Source organism: Ctenocephalides felis, unplaced genomic scaffold (genome assembly GCF_003426905.1).
Source record: "Ctenocephalides felis isolate EL2017-DRISC unplaced genomic scaffold, ASM342690v1 CF-g0.4_SCAFFOLD_01886, whole genome shotgun sequence".
NCBI lineage: Eukaryota > Metazoa > Arthropoda > Insecta > Siphonaptera > Pulicidae > Ctenocephalides > Ctenocephalides felis.
The window spans coordinates 118,816,810-118,837,365 of NW_020538040.1; the positions used below are offsets into that span (position 1 = coordinate 118,816,810).

Consider the following 20,556-nt stretch of genomic DNA (forward strand, 5'->3'; position numbering starts at 1 on the left):
TCAACGCTGGCAACGTTAAGAAACTGATAGTTGAAATAACTGTTTCATTGAAAGTTGGTAATATGAACTTTGTTCTTATAAAAGTCAAGTTGACGTTGGATTTGATGAATAAAAAGAAATAAATGTGAATTGTCACATTTATTACACACACACACACACACACATATATATATATATATATATATATATATATATATATATATATAATAAATAAAGGTTTAATTTAAAAAACTTAAATATTTTCATTACAGCAAAGCCATATACTAAAACATCGAATTTACATGTTATATAAAAATAGCAATATAAAAATGTATGGTTATATAAAATGTTATGAAAAATAAAAATCAATTTTCAGGTTTAGTTTAAAAAAATTATTACAAGACAAATGCTATGAGATTTTCATGAAAAATATTAACCATTGAAAACTATAATAAATGTAACTGATTTTCTAAAATTAAACGATTTGGCGCGTGTTGCAAGTTTCTTTTAAGATGTACATGTACATTTGCAAGCAGTAGCCTAACAATAAGCGATTTTCATAGTATTGGTTGATCCTTTCCGACGCAGGTACCTGCCTACGTTCGTTTTCGACAACAAACGAATTCCTATATCGTTGAAAAAACTAACTGGCCGCCATGTTTTCAACTGTTTCGAAACTAGTTGATTTTCAACTAGTTATTTCGTTGCGACGAAACGGTTAGTTAGTTAACGAAGAAGAAACGGTTGAAAATAACCGTTCGTTGATTCAACGCCCATCACTAGTTGGTAAGCGCATAATTCAACAACGCCTGGACCAATTTGGCCAATTCTTTTTCTAAAATGTTCGTTGAAGTCCAAGGGTGGTTGTTACGGCAAGAAAAAAACGAATAATTGCCGGGAAAACCCTAAAAACAGCCCTTTTCTTCTTTAATCGAGTAGGCAACGCAATTTGTAAAAAAAAACAATGATCTATGTCATGACATTTTGTGTTGTTTTTGATAATCTAATTTTGAATATATTTATATAAACATAGAAATATCTTTCTATTAATCAAGCTATATATATTGGCAGCCAAAAACATTGATGTAAATTAATTAAATTTCAAAATTTCAAGTACAAATTACAGGCGAATCAGTTGATTCGGCAACTAACCAAGACGATCCACCGGAGTTTTAAAACTCGCTGGATTTGCTAGGATTGTCACCTCACAATCTTCAATTAAAGGTTGGATCGGCAATTATAATGTTGCGAAATATCGACCAACTATATTCAAAGGATAGTATAAAGCAGAAGATGTTCTCGCACCATGCATCCCAATGAGTTTCCAGTGCGTTTATGGTATCATTAAGTGTTTGTGGCATTAATTTAAAAAACCCATGTTTCTCACATGGAAAATTGTATGTTGTTTGTTCCCGTATTGGAAAACCATCAGATTTGTTTGTCTATGCGCCAGGTAATCAAACAAAAAACATCGTTGATCACAAAGCACTACAATGAAAATTGAACTAATTTTTGAATTATGATTTAAATTATTAAAATTACTTACTTTTAAATGCTTATAGTGTTTTATTTAATTATTTTTAATTCACACCGAATTATTACCAGGGTGACGGTTCTGTTCAGGATAATTTTTTGCAAAGAATAGAAAAAAGGTAGGCACAAAACACCGCCACATTACATTTTTTTTTTTTTTTTTTTTTTTTGACAGGACGAAGTCTGTCGGGCCGGCTAGTTTTTATATATATAGAAGATAATCTATTTGAAATTATTTAAAACAATTATTGATTATTTTCATTACTCGAATTTTTACTTACGGTGCGTGTAGTTCCAGCAATTTGCATTAGGGCACGATGCCATGCACCACTAATTTTCTTAGCTATAAAACTTGCGGAGCCCGAGTCCTTTCCAACGAATGCAAAATTGTCAAAATCGGTTTGTGCGTTCTGGAGTTATTTAGTCAGGAAGAAAAACCCGATTTATTTTTATATATATAGAAGATAATCTATTTGAAATTATTTAAAACAATTATTGATTATTTTCATTAATCAAATTTTTAATTACGGTGCGTGAAGTTCCAGCAATTTGCATTAGGGCACGATGCACCAATAATTTTCTTAGCTATAAACCTTGCGGAGCCCGAGACCTTCCAACGAATGCAAAATTGTCGAAATCGGTACGTGCGTTCTGGAGTTATTTCGTCAGGAAGGAAAAAACGACTTATTTTTATATATATAGAAGATAATCTATTTGAAATTATTTAAAACAATTATTGATCATTTTCATTACTAGAATTTTTAATTACGATGCGTAAAGTTCCAGCAATTTGCATTAGGGCGCGATGCCATGCACCACTAATTTTCTTAGCTATAAACCTTGCGGAGCCCGAGACCTTTCCAACGAATGCAAAATTGTCGAAATCGGTTCGCGCGTTCTGGAGTTATTTCGTCAGGAAAGAACACTCGACTTATTTTTATATATATAAAAGATAATCTATTTGACATTATTTAAAACAATTATTGATTATTTTCATTACTAGAATTTTTAATTACGGTGCGTAAAGTTTCAGCAATTTGCATTAGGGCGCAATGTCATGCACCACTAATTTTCTTAGCTATAAACCTTGCGGAGCCCGAAACCTTTCCAACGAATGCAAAATTGTCGAAATCGGTTTGTGCGTTCTGGAGTTATTTCGTCAGGAAGGAAAACCCGACTTATATTTATCTGTATAGAATATGACTCAGTTTGCATCGAAACGTTGAATAGATTACATAGCAGTGATAATCAGTGTTGTATTTCGAAAATAATTATTAGTTATTTTAGAAGTATTTTTAGCCTTTTTCTTTGCTATATAGTATTTTTTTTAAAATGTAGAAAAAAACAACAAAAACCAGTGTCACACCACAAATTTATAAAAAGTCTTTGTAAATTATGTAAAAATTTTGTAAAACAGTTGAGAGGTGATTTTCGAAAATTTCAAACAGATCCATATCATCGTTTTCAGACGATATACTGACTAATCGTTGGCATGTTCTAAGTGCAAGAAAAAGAAAAAGGGATTGTACATGTCAAAATCAACCCGCTATGCAGATTGGAAACTGCTTTAAACGTTACCATTTTCATAAAATATTTAAAAGTAAATTGATTCTATAAAAGTATGTCCTTCAATGACCACACATTTTTATCAAACAAATTTCATAACCTACACATTTTTTCCTTTTATTAATAGTCATCACGAGGCAACAGATAATAAAAAATCTACTCCTCCGCCTTTATTTGTCTACGGGGTTCGAGATTACAATCTTATGATAGCGGATATTAATTCAATTATTAATAAAAACAAATACATCACTAAATACCTACCTAATAAAACTATTAAATTCAACATTTTTGAAATAGAAGACTACCGCAATTTTGTTAAATTTCTGCGTGAAAGAAACGTCGTTTTTCATACCTACCAGATAAAAGCGGAACGCTCATACAGGGTTGTACTCAAATATCTGCACTACGCCACAGATAAAAATGATATCAAAGCCGCAATTGAAAAAGAAGGTCATCCTGTCAGAAATATTACTAATATCATACATCCGAAAACTAAACAACTGCTGAACATGTTTTACATAGACTTAGAACCCAAAGAAAACAATTCGTCAATTTTTAAAATGAATAAAATGTTAAACCAAATAATTCATTTTGAGCCCCCAATAAGATCATCTAATATTCCGCAGTGTGTAAGGTGCCAAATGTACGGCCATACCCAGCGTTATTGCAACCGCAGATTTATATGTGTAAAATGCGGCTCTGATCATGAGTCTAAAAAGTGTACAAAAGCAGCTGAAGCCCCGTCCCTTTGTTATCATTGCGGCGATAATCATACCGCAAACTACAAAGGGTGTTCTTACTACCTTCACCTTGTCGGTGCAGATAACGATCAAGCAACAATAGGCAGAAGTAACGGGACTTATTTACACACAAATGCAAACCGGTACAAATCCAACCTACACAACAATAGAATTTCTCAGTACGCAAATCCTCAGCATATGTCTTATGCTCAGGTAATAAAATCGCAATCAAACCTATTTAACAACAATCAAAATCACATTAACAACAGTAATTCTCCATCGATGTCTGATTTCCTGACTGAATTTAGAAATATGTTTAGCCAGTTAATGGAACAAAACACCATGATTGTCAAAATGTTATCAACATTAATCAACATTAATAAAGCTAAATAATGGCTAATATTTTAAACTTAGGATTATGGAATGCTAACGGCTTGTATCAACACAAAGCCGAAGTAGAATTATTTTTGAGACACAACAATATCGACATCTTTTTAATTAGTGAAACACACTTCACCAAGTATTCAAATTTTTATATACCAAATTACAAGACATACTTCACTAACCATCCCGATGGCACCGCACATGGTGGGACTGCCATTATTGTAAAATCTAATCTTCTTCATTACGAACTGGATAAATACGAATCTGAAATTTTGCAAGCCACATCAATTTCATTAAAAATGAATTCATTCAACTTATGTGTTTCTGCAGTCTATTGTCCGCCGAGGCACAATATAACCAGTTTACAATTTCAAGATTTTTTCTCTACACTAGGTAGTCATTTCATCGCCGGCGGAGACTACAACAGCAAACACGTCAATTGGGGCTCAAGATTAAATAATCCCAAAGGAAAACAGCTATATGATACAATACATAAACTCAATTATAGTGTTCTTTCTTCAGGTTCTTCCACCTACTGGCCGAGCGATCCTGCAAAAAAACCAGATCTATTGGACTTTTTTGTATCATCGGGTATAAGCTCAATTCACAAGGAAGTACGAGCAAGCTACGACTTATCATCTGACCATAGTCCAGTAATAGCCAGCACTTCGGCAAGTATTTTTAAACCCTCCTCTAGGATCTGCAACCATAAAACAAACTGGGACATCTACCGGAAGTTCGTAGAAGACAAAGTTAACCTCAAAGTTAAACTTAAAAATTCCGCTGATATCGAAAACACCATCGATTCCTTTAATACTCTTCTATACGATGCTGCAAAGTTTGCTACTCCTACTCCTGTTACGACAGAAAACTCCTGCCAGACAACAACATATGAAATAAAAAGGCTCATAGCAGAAAAAAGAAAAGCTAGGCGTAGGTGGCAACATAGTCATTTGCCCACAGACAAAAACATTTTCAATAATCTGAGCAACAAGTTGAAAGCAAGGTTAAAGGAACTCAATCAAGTGAGATTTAATAACTATGTATCCAGTTTGAATCGTTTTGACAATTCTATCTGGAAACCCGTCAAAAACAAACTTAAACCTAACTTTCAAAATCCTCCAGTTCGTATGGATACCCAGACCTCTGCATGGGCAAGAAGTGACAAAGACAAAGCAGATATATTTGCGGAATACTTAGCTACAGTTTTTCGGCCTAATAATTTATCAAATTATAATGTCAACATTAGTCCTGCTTTAGACCATAATAGCAGTCACGAAAGCGAGAAACGTTTCTTGTCTCTCAAATTAGTAGTTAGTGAAATAAAGAAAGTTAAAGCAAAAAAATCGCCTGGAATAGACCAAATATCTCCCAGAATGCTCAAAGAATTGCCTGTAAAAGGATTCATTATAATCACCTATATCTTCAACGCTATTGTGAGACTTGACTACTGGCCAAATCAATTCAAGACCTCTTTAATAAAGATGATTCCAAAAACTGGCAAGGATCAACACTTAGTCACATCTTATAGGCCAATCAGCCTTTTTCCTATATTGTCAAAAATTTTAGAAAAACTGTTACTACAAGATATTTTGAAGGAATCCAATATCTTTCCTGATCACCAGTTTGGATTTCGTAAAGAGCACTCAACCATACAGCAGTGTCACAGGATTGCCAGTCATATCTATAACTCATTCGAATCCAAACAATATTGCACCGCCGTCTTTTTGGACGTCAAACAAGCATTCGACAAAGTGTGCCACGACAGACTCGTCACAAAAATTAGACTCTACTTACCAGTAAAGTATCATAATATCTTAACATCATATATTGTCAACAGAAAGTTTATAATCAAGGTTAATTCCTCGTCGTCTGACGTATTTCCTATCAAGTCAGGGGTACCGCAGGGAAGTGTGTTGGGTCCATTCCTATACACCCTGTTTACGCGCGATATTCCTACAACATCTATTACCACAATCGCCACTTTTGCAGACGACATATCAATCTTATCCACTGATGACAACCCTAGTATTGCTTGTTTAAAACTGCAGTATCATCTTAATTTGATTGAAGATTGGACCAAACTGTAGAACATAGGCATCAATGAGTCTAAGTCTAGCCACATTACTTTCACTCTTAACAAACAATCGTGTCCTGCAGTGTTCTTAAATGGCAATCAAATTCCAACAGTCAGCACCATCAAATATCTTGGAATTCACTTTGACGAAAAACTCACCTGGCGACATCACATTTGCACTAAAGTTAAGCAAATGAAAACGCGAGTTAAAGAACTCGGCTGGCTCATTGGACATAGATCCAAATTATCTCTAGAAAACAAGGTCCTTATTTATAATATGGTAATTAAACCGTTGTGGACTTATGGTCTTCAGATTTGGGGCTGCTCAAGCAAATCAAATATTGCTCTTATACAACGGATGCAATCAAAAATTACTCGTTTGATCACAGGAGCACCCTAGTACGTAACTAATCAGACGATCCATAATGATCTAAATATACAGTTTGTTAATGAAGTCATTAAATCAATCAGTGAAAAACATCACCGGAAGCTCGAAAACCATCCAAACACACTAATGGCGCCACTGTTAGCAACTCCAAACAGCAGAAGATTGAAGAAGAAATGGCCGAGTGATTTGATTTAAGCAGAATATTACTTGATGAAGTGACCTCTATTAAATATTTATAAATCTTTTATTGAGAGAGTGTGTGTGTGTGTGAATGTCTGTGCGTATGTATGTACGTATGTTAGTGTATATGATAATTTCATAACATTAGATCTTAAAATACGTAGTTTTCCCAGTAAACGGCCGAAGGACCTGAGCCAACTAGTATACCACTTGCTGAAGTGGTTACTATTATATAATTTCTTTTTTTGTTAACGTGCGTGTGAGTATGTTTGTGTGCATGTACGTATGCATGTGTGTGTATTTGTTAAATTTATCACAATAGCTTATAGGATACCTTGTATTCTGATTGCTGTAAATAAAGAGATAAAAAAAGAGATAAAAATAAAATTAATAGTCATCAGAACATAAAAACATTCTATAAATTATTTTGATTAACATTATTTACATATAATAATATATAGTATTTACCCCAGTGGGTAATTACTATTTGATACAATCTACACAATGAAATCAAGTTTACAGGCGGTACAGTAGATTGTTTTGAAATTGGTGCCGTTCCGTAAGGGTTAATATAATACCTATATTGTGATGATTTAAACAATTTATTAACTTCCCGTAGGGTAAGTTATAGTCATAAATAAATAGGCATAAATAGATCGCTATCTCGGGCGATTTGACGTTACACCCATTTTAATTTACGAATTGGCCATAACATGGCAGCCCATGTATAGTATGTAAATCAACCGCTGGTATTTTTTCTAGATATGGTTCGTATACGTAATACAGTAAAGGGTAACTGAAAGAATTTCTCATATTAGAATTGAGAACAAAGTATAAGAAGTGCAAAATATATTTTCAAATACATCACAAACACATTTTTTACATAACAATTAAAATTAGTAGTGACATGTTATAAATGTAATTATTATTATACATAAAAACTATTCCAGAATTATAAGTAACTAAGAAACAGTATTTACAATGGAATGACAAATTTACAAGAAATGAGTAATATTAATTACTTAATGACCAACAATGTATAAAAACTAAACAGAAACAGGGTAGGGCATTTACAATAGAGTGATAAATTCACAAAAACTGGCTAATAATAATTCCTTAATAATAATATAATAGAAAATTAAAAACTAGGGAGGGAAAAGCGTAAGAGTATTGATAATGGAACAACAAATTTGGAATGACAAATAATGCAAAAATTTAAAATGTTAAAATACTTTGTTAAAAAGTACAATACTTCACAAACAAAAAATCCTAATAATATTAAATATATATATATATATTGATATAAAAATTGAGAGAAAACTAAATTCCTGGGATTAAAATTCATTTATGACACATCTTCTTTATTAACTCAGAATTTAATAGTTATTTTGCTATCTAATCAATCATGAATAAAGTTGCATTAAGCTTAAAAAATCTTTGAATAGCTTCGGTATAAGTGTTTTTATAAACATAAGCAACCAAAACCCTGAACTACTTTTAATTTATGCCAATTGTAGCTCAAACCTATCTATCGTTTTAATCCAGTTTTTATTCCAAAGAGGTTTAGTTAAAACTATAACTAAACTCTTGCTTTTTAAAAACTACCTGGTTTTTTAGTATGCTCTCTTAATTGAGACAATAACAAAATTCTTGCCCTTACATTTAACGTTTCCGGAATCCTTTAATCCTTTTTAATCCCGAAACAAAATTTGATGTATCATACATCTTCTGGGTGTTAAAGCACTCCTACGCCTTATTACTGCATTCTGCAGCAATTTGCAGCTATAACCAAGGATTTCTATTGAACATATTGTTATATCATATTTGATTAATTAATTATTTTTGCTGCAATTATTATGAAAAAATACCTTTGCGGAAAACTGGCATCAGAATAGGTGACTTTTAACCTGCACTCACAATGCACTTGACAATCTTAGGGGTACTGCAAAAATATTTTCGAAAGTTTTTAGGCTTTCATCTCCTAAGAACATAAGATTCATTTATTAATATTTTTTCTGCAATTGGTATTAAAGTATTTAGAGTTATAATTACTTGGCCTTGTCCTTGGAGTTGCAGATTGTTCTCCTGGTTCTGCTTAAGAGCATTCTCCAGTGACCTGAGAACATACACATACTCAACTATTAAAGTCCTACGGAAACTGGTTTTGCTTTTAGAAAATACTCCAAGTTTACGTGTTTATTCGTTTTCAATTATGTGTAATAAATCCACTTTTAATCCCTCATAAATTAATTTATTTTTTATTGATTAAGTCGATTAATTATACGTATCGGGAAGTTCATGTAACTTGCCTCAAGGCAAAATACCAATACCAACTAGTATCATATATATTATTAACTTCCCGTAGAGCAAGTTATAGTAATCGCAAAAAAACGAAAAGAAATTTTTTTATATATTTTTACGTTTCAAAGGTTTCTGAATATTTTGGCATACCTTAGAAAAAATGGATGTATGTGTATGTGTGTATGTGTGCGTGCGTGTGTGTGCGCGTGTGTGCAGATACAAATTTTGACCGACTATTTCGGGAACACCGATCAACCGATTTAAATAATTCAAAAAACATTCGATTTGTATTGATAAGGAGACCTGCTGATTAGTTTTTTGCGGAGGCAGGTCTAGTCGTTCCAAAGATACGGGATAAAAAGTGCCAAAAACGTTAACACAGTTTTTAAGAGAACGGAGCGTCCGATTTTAATAATTCAGAAAACATTTCACTTGTATTGATAAGATAAAGTACTAATTAAATTTCTGGAGAGGCAGATCTAGCGGTTATGGACTCTCAATAAAAAAAAAAATTAAAAAATGCCATTTGTCGGTCAAAAATGTTCATTGGACAAATTTACATCAAATTATCAGATATTTTATAAAGATTTTAATAATATGTACACATTAAATAATGGCTTAAATAAATGTTCTCGACATTTTCGACAGTATGGAAAAACCGATTTGAATAATTTAAAAAACATTTGATTCGTATTGATAAGGAGACGTGCTCATTAGTTTTTGGCATAGGCAAGTCAAGCCGTTTCGAAGATACAAGGCAAAAAAAAAACAAAAATTGTAATTCAGTTTTTGAGAGAACGGAGCGTTTGAATTTGAATAATTCAAAAAACAATTTATTTGTATTTTTTAAACGAAGAACTGTTAAAATTTTTGGAAAGGTAGGTCCAACGGTTATGGACTCTCAATAACTTTTTTTATTATAAAATGTAATTTGGCGGTAAAAATGTTCACTAGACATATGCACATCAAATTATCAGATATTTTAAAAAGATTTTAATAGCGTTAAACAATTTATTTGTATTGTTTAAACGAAGAACTGTTAAAATTTTTGGAAATTTAGGTCCAACGGTTATGGACTCTCAATAACTTTTTTTTATTATAAAACGTAATTTGGCGGTAAAAATGTTCACTAGACATGTGCACATCAAATTATCAGATATTTTAAAAAGATTTTAATAGCGTTATATAGCGTTTTTGCAAAAGGCAATTTAGCCCTTTCGGAAGAATGGAGCGCGAATGGAGGATGTAAAAATGGTCGAGCAGTTTTTGAGAGAACGGATCATCCGATTAGATTAATTCAAAAAACATTTTGCTGGAGTAGACGGTGTGCCAAAAATGCATTTACAAAAAAATTAGTAATTTTGAAATTTAAAAAAAAAATCAAAGTTTCAAAAAATTTAATTTTTCGTAATTTTTTATCGTTTTCAAAAAAAAACTAAATTTTGAAATACTTCAAAAATATCAAAATTAGAAAAATCGATTTCTTACAAAAATTTGAGAATATTTCGAAATTTTCAATAAAATCGATTGTTCTCAAAAATTTCCAAATCCTCAAAAAATTTAGAAAAAACGTTTTTTTTAAAAAAAATCTAAAAAATTTCAAACTTCTAAAAAAAATTCTAAATTTTGAAAAAATAATCTAAATTATCAAAAAAAGAACAAATTTCTTGTAAACATAAACATAAGTTGTTTATAAAATACGCTCGTCGCTTAATCTAATAAGCACTTATAAATTTACAATATGTATTTATATTAATTTTTTTTAATTACAATAATTATTACAACTATTAAATAATATAACATCTAGTAATAATGATAAATAATAACATAAATTTAAATAAATAAGAGTACAAAGGATAGAATTTACATTAAAATGATATCCGCAGTATGATTTACTATAAAATAAAAGCAAATAACAATAAAAATAAAATTAATAAATAAACCAAATAAAATTTCTGTATAATAAAATAATACTACAAAAACAAGAAAATATAACAAAATAACAATATTAGAAATAATAAAATAATAATAATATTAATGTTAGCGTTTGCAAATGGCTATTTATGAGATCATTGGGAATTTTTCGATTTAGCCTGGTTGGGCGCGCTTCTGGGAATACGTTTTGTGCCAAGTAATTTGGGTGTTCGTCAATTCCTCTTTTATAGTTGTCTGTTTTTTGTTGAATTATTTTATTTACTGTCATCATGTGGCCTGGTGAATCAACCAGTTGGAAACGTACCTGGGTGCGTTCAGTGCCTGTCGTATGATCTTATTTTGCACTTGCTGAATTATCTGTATATTGTTTTTTTTTTGGCGGTGCCCCATAGTAGAAATCCATAAGACCACACTGGTTTGAATATATATCTGTAAATAACTAGTTTGTTGTTTGTCGATAGTTCGAATCGTTTATTCAGCAACCAGTAATGTTTTTTAAATAGTTCATAAATCTGCTGTTTTTTCTTGTTGATGTGAACTCTCCAGTTCAATTTTGAGTCTAGTTGTATTCCGATATATTTTACGCTTTTTTACTGGGATTTCCTGTCTATTCAACTTAATTGTAGGGAATATACCAGTACGCAGCGTGAAAGTGATATGCGTAGATTTTGCGCCGTTTGTCATAATTCTGCATAAAGAAAGCCATTTTGTAGCAATATCTAGATGTTCTTGTAATAGCTGCGAAGCTATTGCGGGATCTACATTGGAGACAATGATACATGTATCGTCAGCAAATGTCGACACGCTTGTTCCGGAGTATAAATGAAAATCCGCTGTGAATATAAGAAATAGAGTTGGAGAAAGGACGCTTCCCTGGGGCACCCCAAAGAGGATCTTCCTTTTGGTCGACTCCTTGTTGTTTATACTGACAAAAAATTCCCTATTTTCATGGTACGATTTTATTATTGAAAATATCGGTTCTGATGAACAAAGTTTTAGTTTGTTCAACAAACCAGTGTGTCATACCTTGTCAAATGCTTGCGCAACGTCTAAAAATACAGCCGAACAATAGTTTTTTGCATGGAACGATTCGTTTATTATATTTACTAGGCGATGAACCTGTTCTATGGTTGAGTGTTGTTCTCTAAAGCCGAATAGGTGATTTGGAATTAGGTTTTAATTCAACAATTTTTACTTATGCTTTTTCAAATATTTTCGAAATACAAGGAAGAAGGCTTATTGCCCTATAGGAAGACAATAAATGAGAGTCTTTCCCAGGTTTAGGTATAAGAATTATTTTAGCTATTTTCCAAGCTTAAGGGAACACTTTTAATCTTAAAATGTAATTGAATATTATTGTTAATAATCTAAATCCCTTTTCTAACAGTTTTTTTATCATTTTTATCGAAATTTTATCTGGTCCAGGAGATTTATTAGAATTTGCATTCTTAACATAAATTTTACTTCGGTCACCCTTATGCGTTTTACAATTTGGCCTGGTATAGATTCATTTTGTAAACAATTGTGGATAACATCTTCATCGTTCACGTTGCAACTGCGGGGATGAGGTTGGAATGTATTTTTCAAGTGTTCTGAAAATTCTTCCGATTTTTCTTCTGAACTTCTCGCCCAAGAACCATCAAGTTTACGCACTGGAGGTATATGTACTATCGGTCTTTTTAATTTCTTCGTTGCCTTCCAAAGAGAATAATTTGTGTCTTTATTACATGAAATATTAGTTAAATAATTTTTAAGACATTCGTTCTTATATTCACATAATGGTGTCTTAAGCTTACTACAGGCACAGTTAAATTTGTTTTTATCGGTCGGTTTGCAAGATGCTTGCAATTATGTTTGGTAGTATCTCCTTTTTTGAATGGCAAAAAAGTGTATTTAACGTGTTTTTCGAAAATGTAGGGATAAGTGGGCCACCCAAACTTTTATCTGAAAAAATGCTGCTATATGCTCAAATTCTTACTCTGACAGTTTTCAAATATGCTGATTACAAGTCTGTTGGCAAATTGACAAAATTCGAAATCGTTGACTCGAAATGAAGGGTAGAAATTGAAAAAACAGTGACTTCAGTAAAAATGTTTATTTAAGTCTGAAAAGGAGTAATAAAGTTGGAATGATAAAATTGTTGAAAAAAAAAAAACATTTTGCATCAAGCACAGATTCTATAATTGTAAATAATAGCTCGCATCGATTTGTACTGCCAAACATAGAAATAATATCATAAGCATATTTCTTAGTATTTTCAAATCTGACTGGTAAATATTTATAAAATTCAGGTACCCCCACTTCAATAAATTTGGCTTTCAAATTTGAGTTACACTGAATTTCGATTACCTCCATTTGCATGTTGCTGGATACTGAAAATATATCTACAGAAAAGATCGAAAAGAACAAAAAAAAAAAAATACCTTTGAGTGAACTAAAATCTTGAAACCGCATTTCAAATTCCGTTTTTAAATTAGCAATGTTTTCTACATATTTTTTATATGAAGAAGTAACATCCAAGCTTGATTTATTTATGCTGCACGTCGGAAAGTGTGTCTAATTTTCACTTTTGAGCTGTTTTTCCCAAAGGGCAAGTTTGCATTTAAAAGCTTGAATTATGTCGAACATGTTTGTTATAAGGTTGTCTTTTTCCTGCAATGACAAATTTAGGTCAGATAGGTGTTTGGTTATATCAACCAAGATCCTGTTGATTATTTTCGGGTACAGCACTTCTTGATGTGAAATGCAATGGGTATGATAAAGATTTTCAAATGCACGAAGAAACACTGCTAGCTGAGCCGTGCCACTGATATCCGTGGTCTTGTCACAGGCAATAGAAAAGCTATCGAAAGAAAATGATCTATTTTTGATTTGATCACTCAAATTGGCGGCTAAGTCAGTAAATCGTTCTGCAACTGTATTGCAAGACAATGTGTTCTGAACGGATAAGTCCAAAGAGATCCGGATCAAGTGTTGCCAACTCCATCATAGAACAAAGATTTACTATATGTTAGAAACCGCTAGTTACGCCGTTCACAGTTGCGTTGGCGCATATTTGAAACGCATCATTACGGAATATTCAGTAACCACTGACCATAGATAAATACGCATCTGATGAAGAAGCTACTGACAATAAGATCCAACACTACGAAATATTAAGTAACTTTACGCGGTATAAACTTTTGGTAAACAATAAATTATTGTTGATTTTATTAATCGTAATTATTGTTAATTTATTTAAAGTAATCGTTAATTACTTAGCAGTTGAATATTTCATTTTTTTCCTCATCGAATTGTTATTTATTGCATATTATCATTTGTCAACATACTTTGTTTGTTTTGCGGGCAGCCGGGCCGCAAAAATATTTGCTATGGGCCGTCATCTGAATAATTGTAGTAACTTTTATGGCTTTGCTTGTCAAATATTCAAATATATCTTGCGTATTAATATATTGTGGAATACCTTTAGCAACTATCTTCTTCTTGGTATTATTGATTTTTGGATATGTAAAATATTGTAGCTCATCAGCATTTTTTCAAGACCGCATTGTAATCCCTGCTAGTTGTTGTTATTAGGTAGTTATCGATGCCTCGATATTGTGATAGCATTTGAGTCTTGCATAACTTTTGTAGTTTCCATATATAGTGACGGTTAGGTGGAATACTTTTAATTTTAATTGGTGGCATTTGGATTGATGATTTTTAATGACTATCTGATACATTATGATTTGTATTATTCGTGCCATTATTTCTTGACTTTCGTTTTTGAATTAAATTGAAATCATTTTCTGATCCTGTAGTATTATGTAGTAATTGATTGAATATGTTGTGGTCTGCAAAAACCATATTATTGCCATTGATATTGTGTACAATACTGTACATTTGATTTGCTGAAGTTGTTGATGGTTTACTTATATCCATGTCATACAATGTTTTTGTAGATGAATTATTATTATATTATATTTAAAAAATCATTAATTATTGCATCAGATATATCTGTTTAATTTTACATAATTCTATTCCAGCTTTCACATGTGTTATCACTCTTAATCACTTTGCTTTTACTGCCAATACCTTTTTTCATTAATTGTTTTGCTCACTAAATTACTGTTTTTATTGCTAATAATTTTATTAGTATCACTATTAACTGTATTTATATGTGTATATTGTGAAATTACATTTTGTTGAACATTATAAATTGTGTTTATAGCATTTGCGATGCTTGAACCTAAATTGTATAATGTTTTATAACTACACGTCATCATCGTCAGACGGACCTTCGTCCATGTTATGAAAATATTAATTGTTTTCAGAATCGATGTTAACTCTTTGAACGATCGAATAGGAATGATCAGAGTATACACACGTTGTTCAATGTCCCATTTCAGCAGATATATAAAGTACCGAAATTAGTTAGTCAGACAAAGTTGCTTACAACAGAGTTGGTGTAAGTAATTACAGAGTTGCTGTAGGCTACAGCAGAGTTGCTGTTACACAATAAAGTACACAATAAGTACAGTATAAAATATTCGAATAAGTGTTGTTCTTATAAAGTGCAAAGACATTTCAGCCTTTACTTTTTACTAAGAGCTCAAGGCGTCCGAAGTACTACTTCCAGTTAGTAAATCTATATCACCGCTTGGCAAGGCATTATTGACTAGAAGATACGCCAGGAGGACAAGTACCAACCCTCTGTAGTCCATCAATACCAACCACGCTAACCAACCGAAAAACATTTCATGGAATATTAATTGAATATAAAATTGATTAGCTTTTAGTAAAAGCGCAAACCTTGTTCTCAAAACAACCAGTTGAACACTTTATCTAAATAGCTCATTCTCAGTTCTTATTAATTAAGTCATTCATCTCATAGATAAATAAGTATAAATAGATTTATCATAGATATTTATCTACAGGTATGGAAAAGTTAACTCTTACAATTACTTTAATGTTTCGATCCTTTTTTAAGTTAAAACACTATACACATAGGATTATTATTGCATCTAAAATTCTAGGTTTAAATGTTACCGAATCTTCTATGAATTCATATAATGCCAGTGTGTCTCCATATAAGATGACTGTCTATAAAATGTCCAGAAACTTAACCGAAAGCGTTCCGGGAATTTTCTCTTCCCAAAATCTTACAGATAATTTAACAGGTCAGAGTTATTATTTTACACCAGAAAGTTATAAGGTTTTTATATCATAACATATATAGAAACAAAAAATATTAATTCATTAAGTATATTTATATTTAACACCCTTTTTAGGACTCCTGATGTGGAATGAAGCAGATTTTTTTTGGGACGATTCTTGGTTAACCGATGCGAATAATGCAAGCAACTTAACCGATAGTGGGATTCTTTACAATTTCAGCGATTTTGACAAAGTGAACATGACCATGCCTGGTTATTGGTTTTGCGCTCAATGGACTGCGGCACAACAAGACTTATTTCAAACAGCGCACATTTTTGTTGCTATGGCTTTCTTGGTACCACATAGTTTCAAAAGTAGTATTATTATTGTCAGGTAATAAAAATGTTGATCAATTTAAAGCAACGGATTAATTTGAAACATTTTTAATTTATTATTTTAGAGCACTGTTAGCGCTAGGATTTCTCATTTCGGCTCTATGGGCTGGGAGCGATATTTGTGCTCCTGATGTGATGATTTGGAATTTTACTTTGATGCTTGTGAACGTTGTCCATGGAGTATTACTAATTATACGGTATATTAGTACTTTATCCAATAACTAACCAGCGCATCAGTTTGTCGTGCTGTTTAACTAAACCAAATTAATAAAAATTGAAACATTGAAACCAGGATAATACCGCCAACAATGTCAGTAGAGTTAGCTGATTTGTATCTACGCCTCTTTAAGCCATTGAGAGTGTCCAAGAAACATTTCTCTGAGTTAACACGCGATGCCCGTATTTTGCTTCTAGAAGCGGGCGAACCTTATGCTTTAGAAGAAGTTAGTCCTGCGGATGAGCGTCTGTCAATACTACTACGTGGGAAGTAAGATAAAAAATGTTGCTTCTCGAAACTGTTATAATGAATAAAGCATTGTTTTGATATAAAGTGTAAGTCATTTATATATCTTTATTTTTCAGATTAAAAGTTTCATGTGATGGAACGCATTTGCATTATATTAATCCTCATCAGTTTATAGATTCTCCAGAATGGGAAGCCAATCATGAACATAGTGATGATGTATTTCAAGTATATAAAAATATTATAAATTATACAATTCTTTTTACCATAAACCTAATTAGAATTAAAACAAAAAATAGGTATCAATAATGGCAGAAGAAGACTGCTATTATTTATGCTGGCCAAGAATGAAATTAGAAAGGGTTCTTCGCCACAGACCATCTTTGAAAGTTGTCTTGGATAGCATCATAGGTATATATTTTGGATATAATGTTGATTTTATAAAAATATTCAAAAAAATAATATATATACAGGTAAAGATATTACAGGAAAGTTGTATTCGCTAAATGAGCATCTTTGTTTACGCAATTCCAAAGGATTAACAGCCACAAAAAATGGTGACCCTTTTCCAAATGCTACTTTGTTTCGTAGTATATCTGTAGACGCTGTCTATACAGGAACACGCGGCAGAGTACGTTCTGATGATTGGAAAGCTCAAGAACGTAGAGACTCTTTTCCTACATCACACAGTAAGTTTTTATTTACCATGAAATTATAATTTTTATAAAAAAAACAACTATTTTATATAACTTATATTACAAAAATTACAAACAGTTTAATTGAAATTTAATTGTTTTACTAAATAAGAGTGTAAAAAGAGTAAGGTATAGGTTTTTCAAACGGGTTGAATCAAACTTTAAATCTTGAGAGCCAATTTAAACAGGCATTTTGTGTTATCTAATTAAGTTTTCTACTAAATATCATTCCTGGTAATATCTAAAATAGGTACTGGTATAAATGTTATGTATTGACTTAAAATGTATTTATTCAGAATCTTCCTCCGAAAGACATTGGTTTCCATATGTTGCACGTCATTTTCCTGAACATTTTCCATTTCCGCAATCGCGACCTCCAACCGCATTGCCGCCTTATCCTGCTGCTACACCGCCTCCATATGTTACTACTTCGCCGCCAGTGATACATCAAAGCTCGGATAAAATGTTGGTGCCAATTCTTTCGCCGCCACCTCCAGCAGCTCCACGGCCCATGCGTAGAGTGCGAGAAGTTAAATTTGCCGAACCAAAGGATGTAAAAGCTCTCCGAAGATCTGAGCAGCCTGTATGACCTGGGGCAAGCTGGCGCATTCGCGAGGAATCGGAGAGCTCCGAAGAAGACTCGATGTAGACATCGCGCGTCAGCTTCAAACCGGATTAGCCGGATAATATAACTATTAAATGTAATAAATAATTTTAACCCTTGTGGACTCAAACGCATGACTGTGATAAACATCATATATAACTCGGGTTTTGTTTTATGTATGATTTTTTCGTAAATGATATATATATATATATATATATATATTTATATATATATATATATATATATATTATATATATATATATATATGTATATATGTATATATATTTATAAATTAATTGAATAATTAATTGATAAACTTAATAGTACAGTAAATTCGAAAGATTCAAAGAATAATAATTATATGTTGTAAATTTTGTTTGCAGTAAAATGCTCATGCCGCCGCTACGGCGGCATCCGAGTCCAAGAGGTTAAGTTTGCACAGATTTAAACAGTTTGCACTTTAAACTGTAGACTTAAACAATCTGGATTAGGTTATAGCACTAAAAATATACTTAAAGTTAAATCCAGATACATTTACTATATACTATAGACATATTAGTTTAAATTAATGTGTCAAACATATAAAGCATTACTGTAATAATTAGTTTAGCAAGTATTTATAAGTAACGACTTAACGTTAAATATGCTATGTTTTCTTGAAATATATATTTTCTCAAAAAGTCAAAGTCTCTGTGTATAATTCTACATATTTAAATCCTACAATTGCTAAATCACATAAGGTAGTATAGGTCTAAAATTTGTTAGAAGTCAGACTTGCATTATGATACTGAAAACTGTGCAAGCAAAACTAAAAATTTGATGAAAAACTAAATAATCATTTTTTATTATTTTTTGTGGTAAATTTATAGTCATTAATATAACCATTGTAATATGTGAGATGATGAAACAACTCAAGTGATTCTAAATTTTAATTTTAATTTGTTAATTAGTTAAAAAAAATTTCAGTTAAATAAAAATTAAATGTTTTCAAAGTCTGCAGTAAACTAATTAAAAATATATTTTTATATTTTCACATTTTGTAAATTACAATGCATCTTTAAACTTCATACTTATACACATACGTGTACAATCTCGATTTTACTAGTATAATTGTACTTATGTTTGCTTATGCAGTTTGAATAGTTCAGTTGTACTAGACGGGCTGTAGATACTGCTACTACAAGAGTGCGAATTTTTTTTATTATAGTATATGTTCTTTTAAAGAGTTATTTTATATGTTTCTAAGATACTTAAGAACAAAAACATTTTAATATTGGATTCACTCTTATTTTCTTTCAATAAAACGTTTATTAACATAAAATCTTTTACCCCATATAATCTACCCCTTTTATGATTATTCCTTCTAAGTTAATTAACCTTGTGTTTAATATCAGAAGTTAGTTTGTCCTACAACCTACAATTCAACATCACATATCAGTTTGTCCTACACTAAGAAGAAAGTATGTAAATACGTATAATATGTGTACTTTTATAGATTTGTTCCAAACATACCAATATTTGTTTGCTAAATATATGCCATCCAAAAATTTTATATTTGGAAATCCACCGAACCAGACTTTCACAAAAACTAGTTATATCTTCACACCGTCAACACAAGCGATATGATTTTTAAATAATTTTAATCGGTCCTTCGCTTTCTTAAAAAATAACATTTTTTAATTCTTTTGCCCCGTATTTCTAGTAATATTCAGTAACTACTGACCATTGATAAATACGCATCTGATGAAGAAGCTACTGACAATAAGATCCAACACTACGAAATATTAAGTAACTTTACGCGGTATAAACTTTTGGTAAACAATAAATTATTGTTAATTTTATTAATTGTAATTATTGTTAATTTATTTAAAGTAATTGTTAATTACTTAGCAGTTGAATATTTCATTTTTTTCCTCATCGAATTGTTATTTATTGCATATTATCATTTGTCAACATATGCGGGCAGCCGGGCCGCGAAAATATCTGCTGTGGGCCGTCATCTGAATAATTGTGGTAACTTTTATGGCTTTGCTTGTCAAATATTCAAATATATCTTGCGTATTATTATATTGTGGAATACCTTTAGCAACTATCTTCTTTTTGGTATTATTGGTTTTTGGATATGTAAAATATTGTAGCTCATCAGCATTTTTTCAAGACCGCATTGTAATCCCTGCTAG

General features: G+C 31.5%; 1 protein-coding gene across 1 annotated transcript in view; it reads left to right on the forward strand.

The window, feature by feature from the left end:
- Positions 1-18,504, forward strand: part of LOC113377657 (blood vessel epicardial substance-like) — a 42,724-nt gene extending 24,220 nt beyond the window's left edge. The window contains exons 2-9 of the mRNA XM_026618043.1: positions 16,099-16,242; positions 16,354-16,612; positions 16,680-16,811; positions 16,907-17,101; positions 17,197-17,305; positions 17,377-17,488; positions 17,551-17,766; positions 18,069-18,504. Coding sequence (XP_026473828.1) covers positions 16,099-16,242; positions 16,354-16,612; positions 16,680-16,811; positions 16,907-17,101; positions 17,197-17,305; positions 17,377-17,488; positions 17,551-17,766; positions 18,069-18,361 — 1,460 coding nt within the window. The 3' untranslated portion in view covers positions 18,362-18,504. The remainder of the gene's footprint in view (positions 1-16,098; positions 16,243-16,353; positions 16,613-16,679; positions 16,812-16,906; positions 17,102-17,196; positions 17,306-17,376; positions 17,489-17,550; positions 17,767-18,068) is intronic.
- The last annotated feature ends 2,052 nt before the right edge of the window (positions 18,505-20,556 follow it).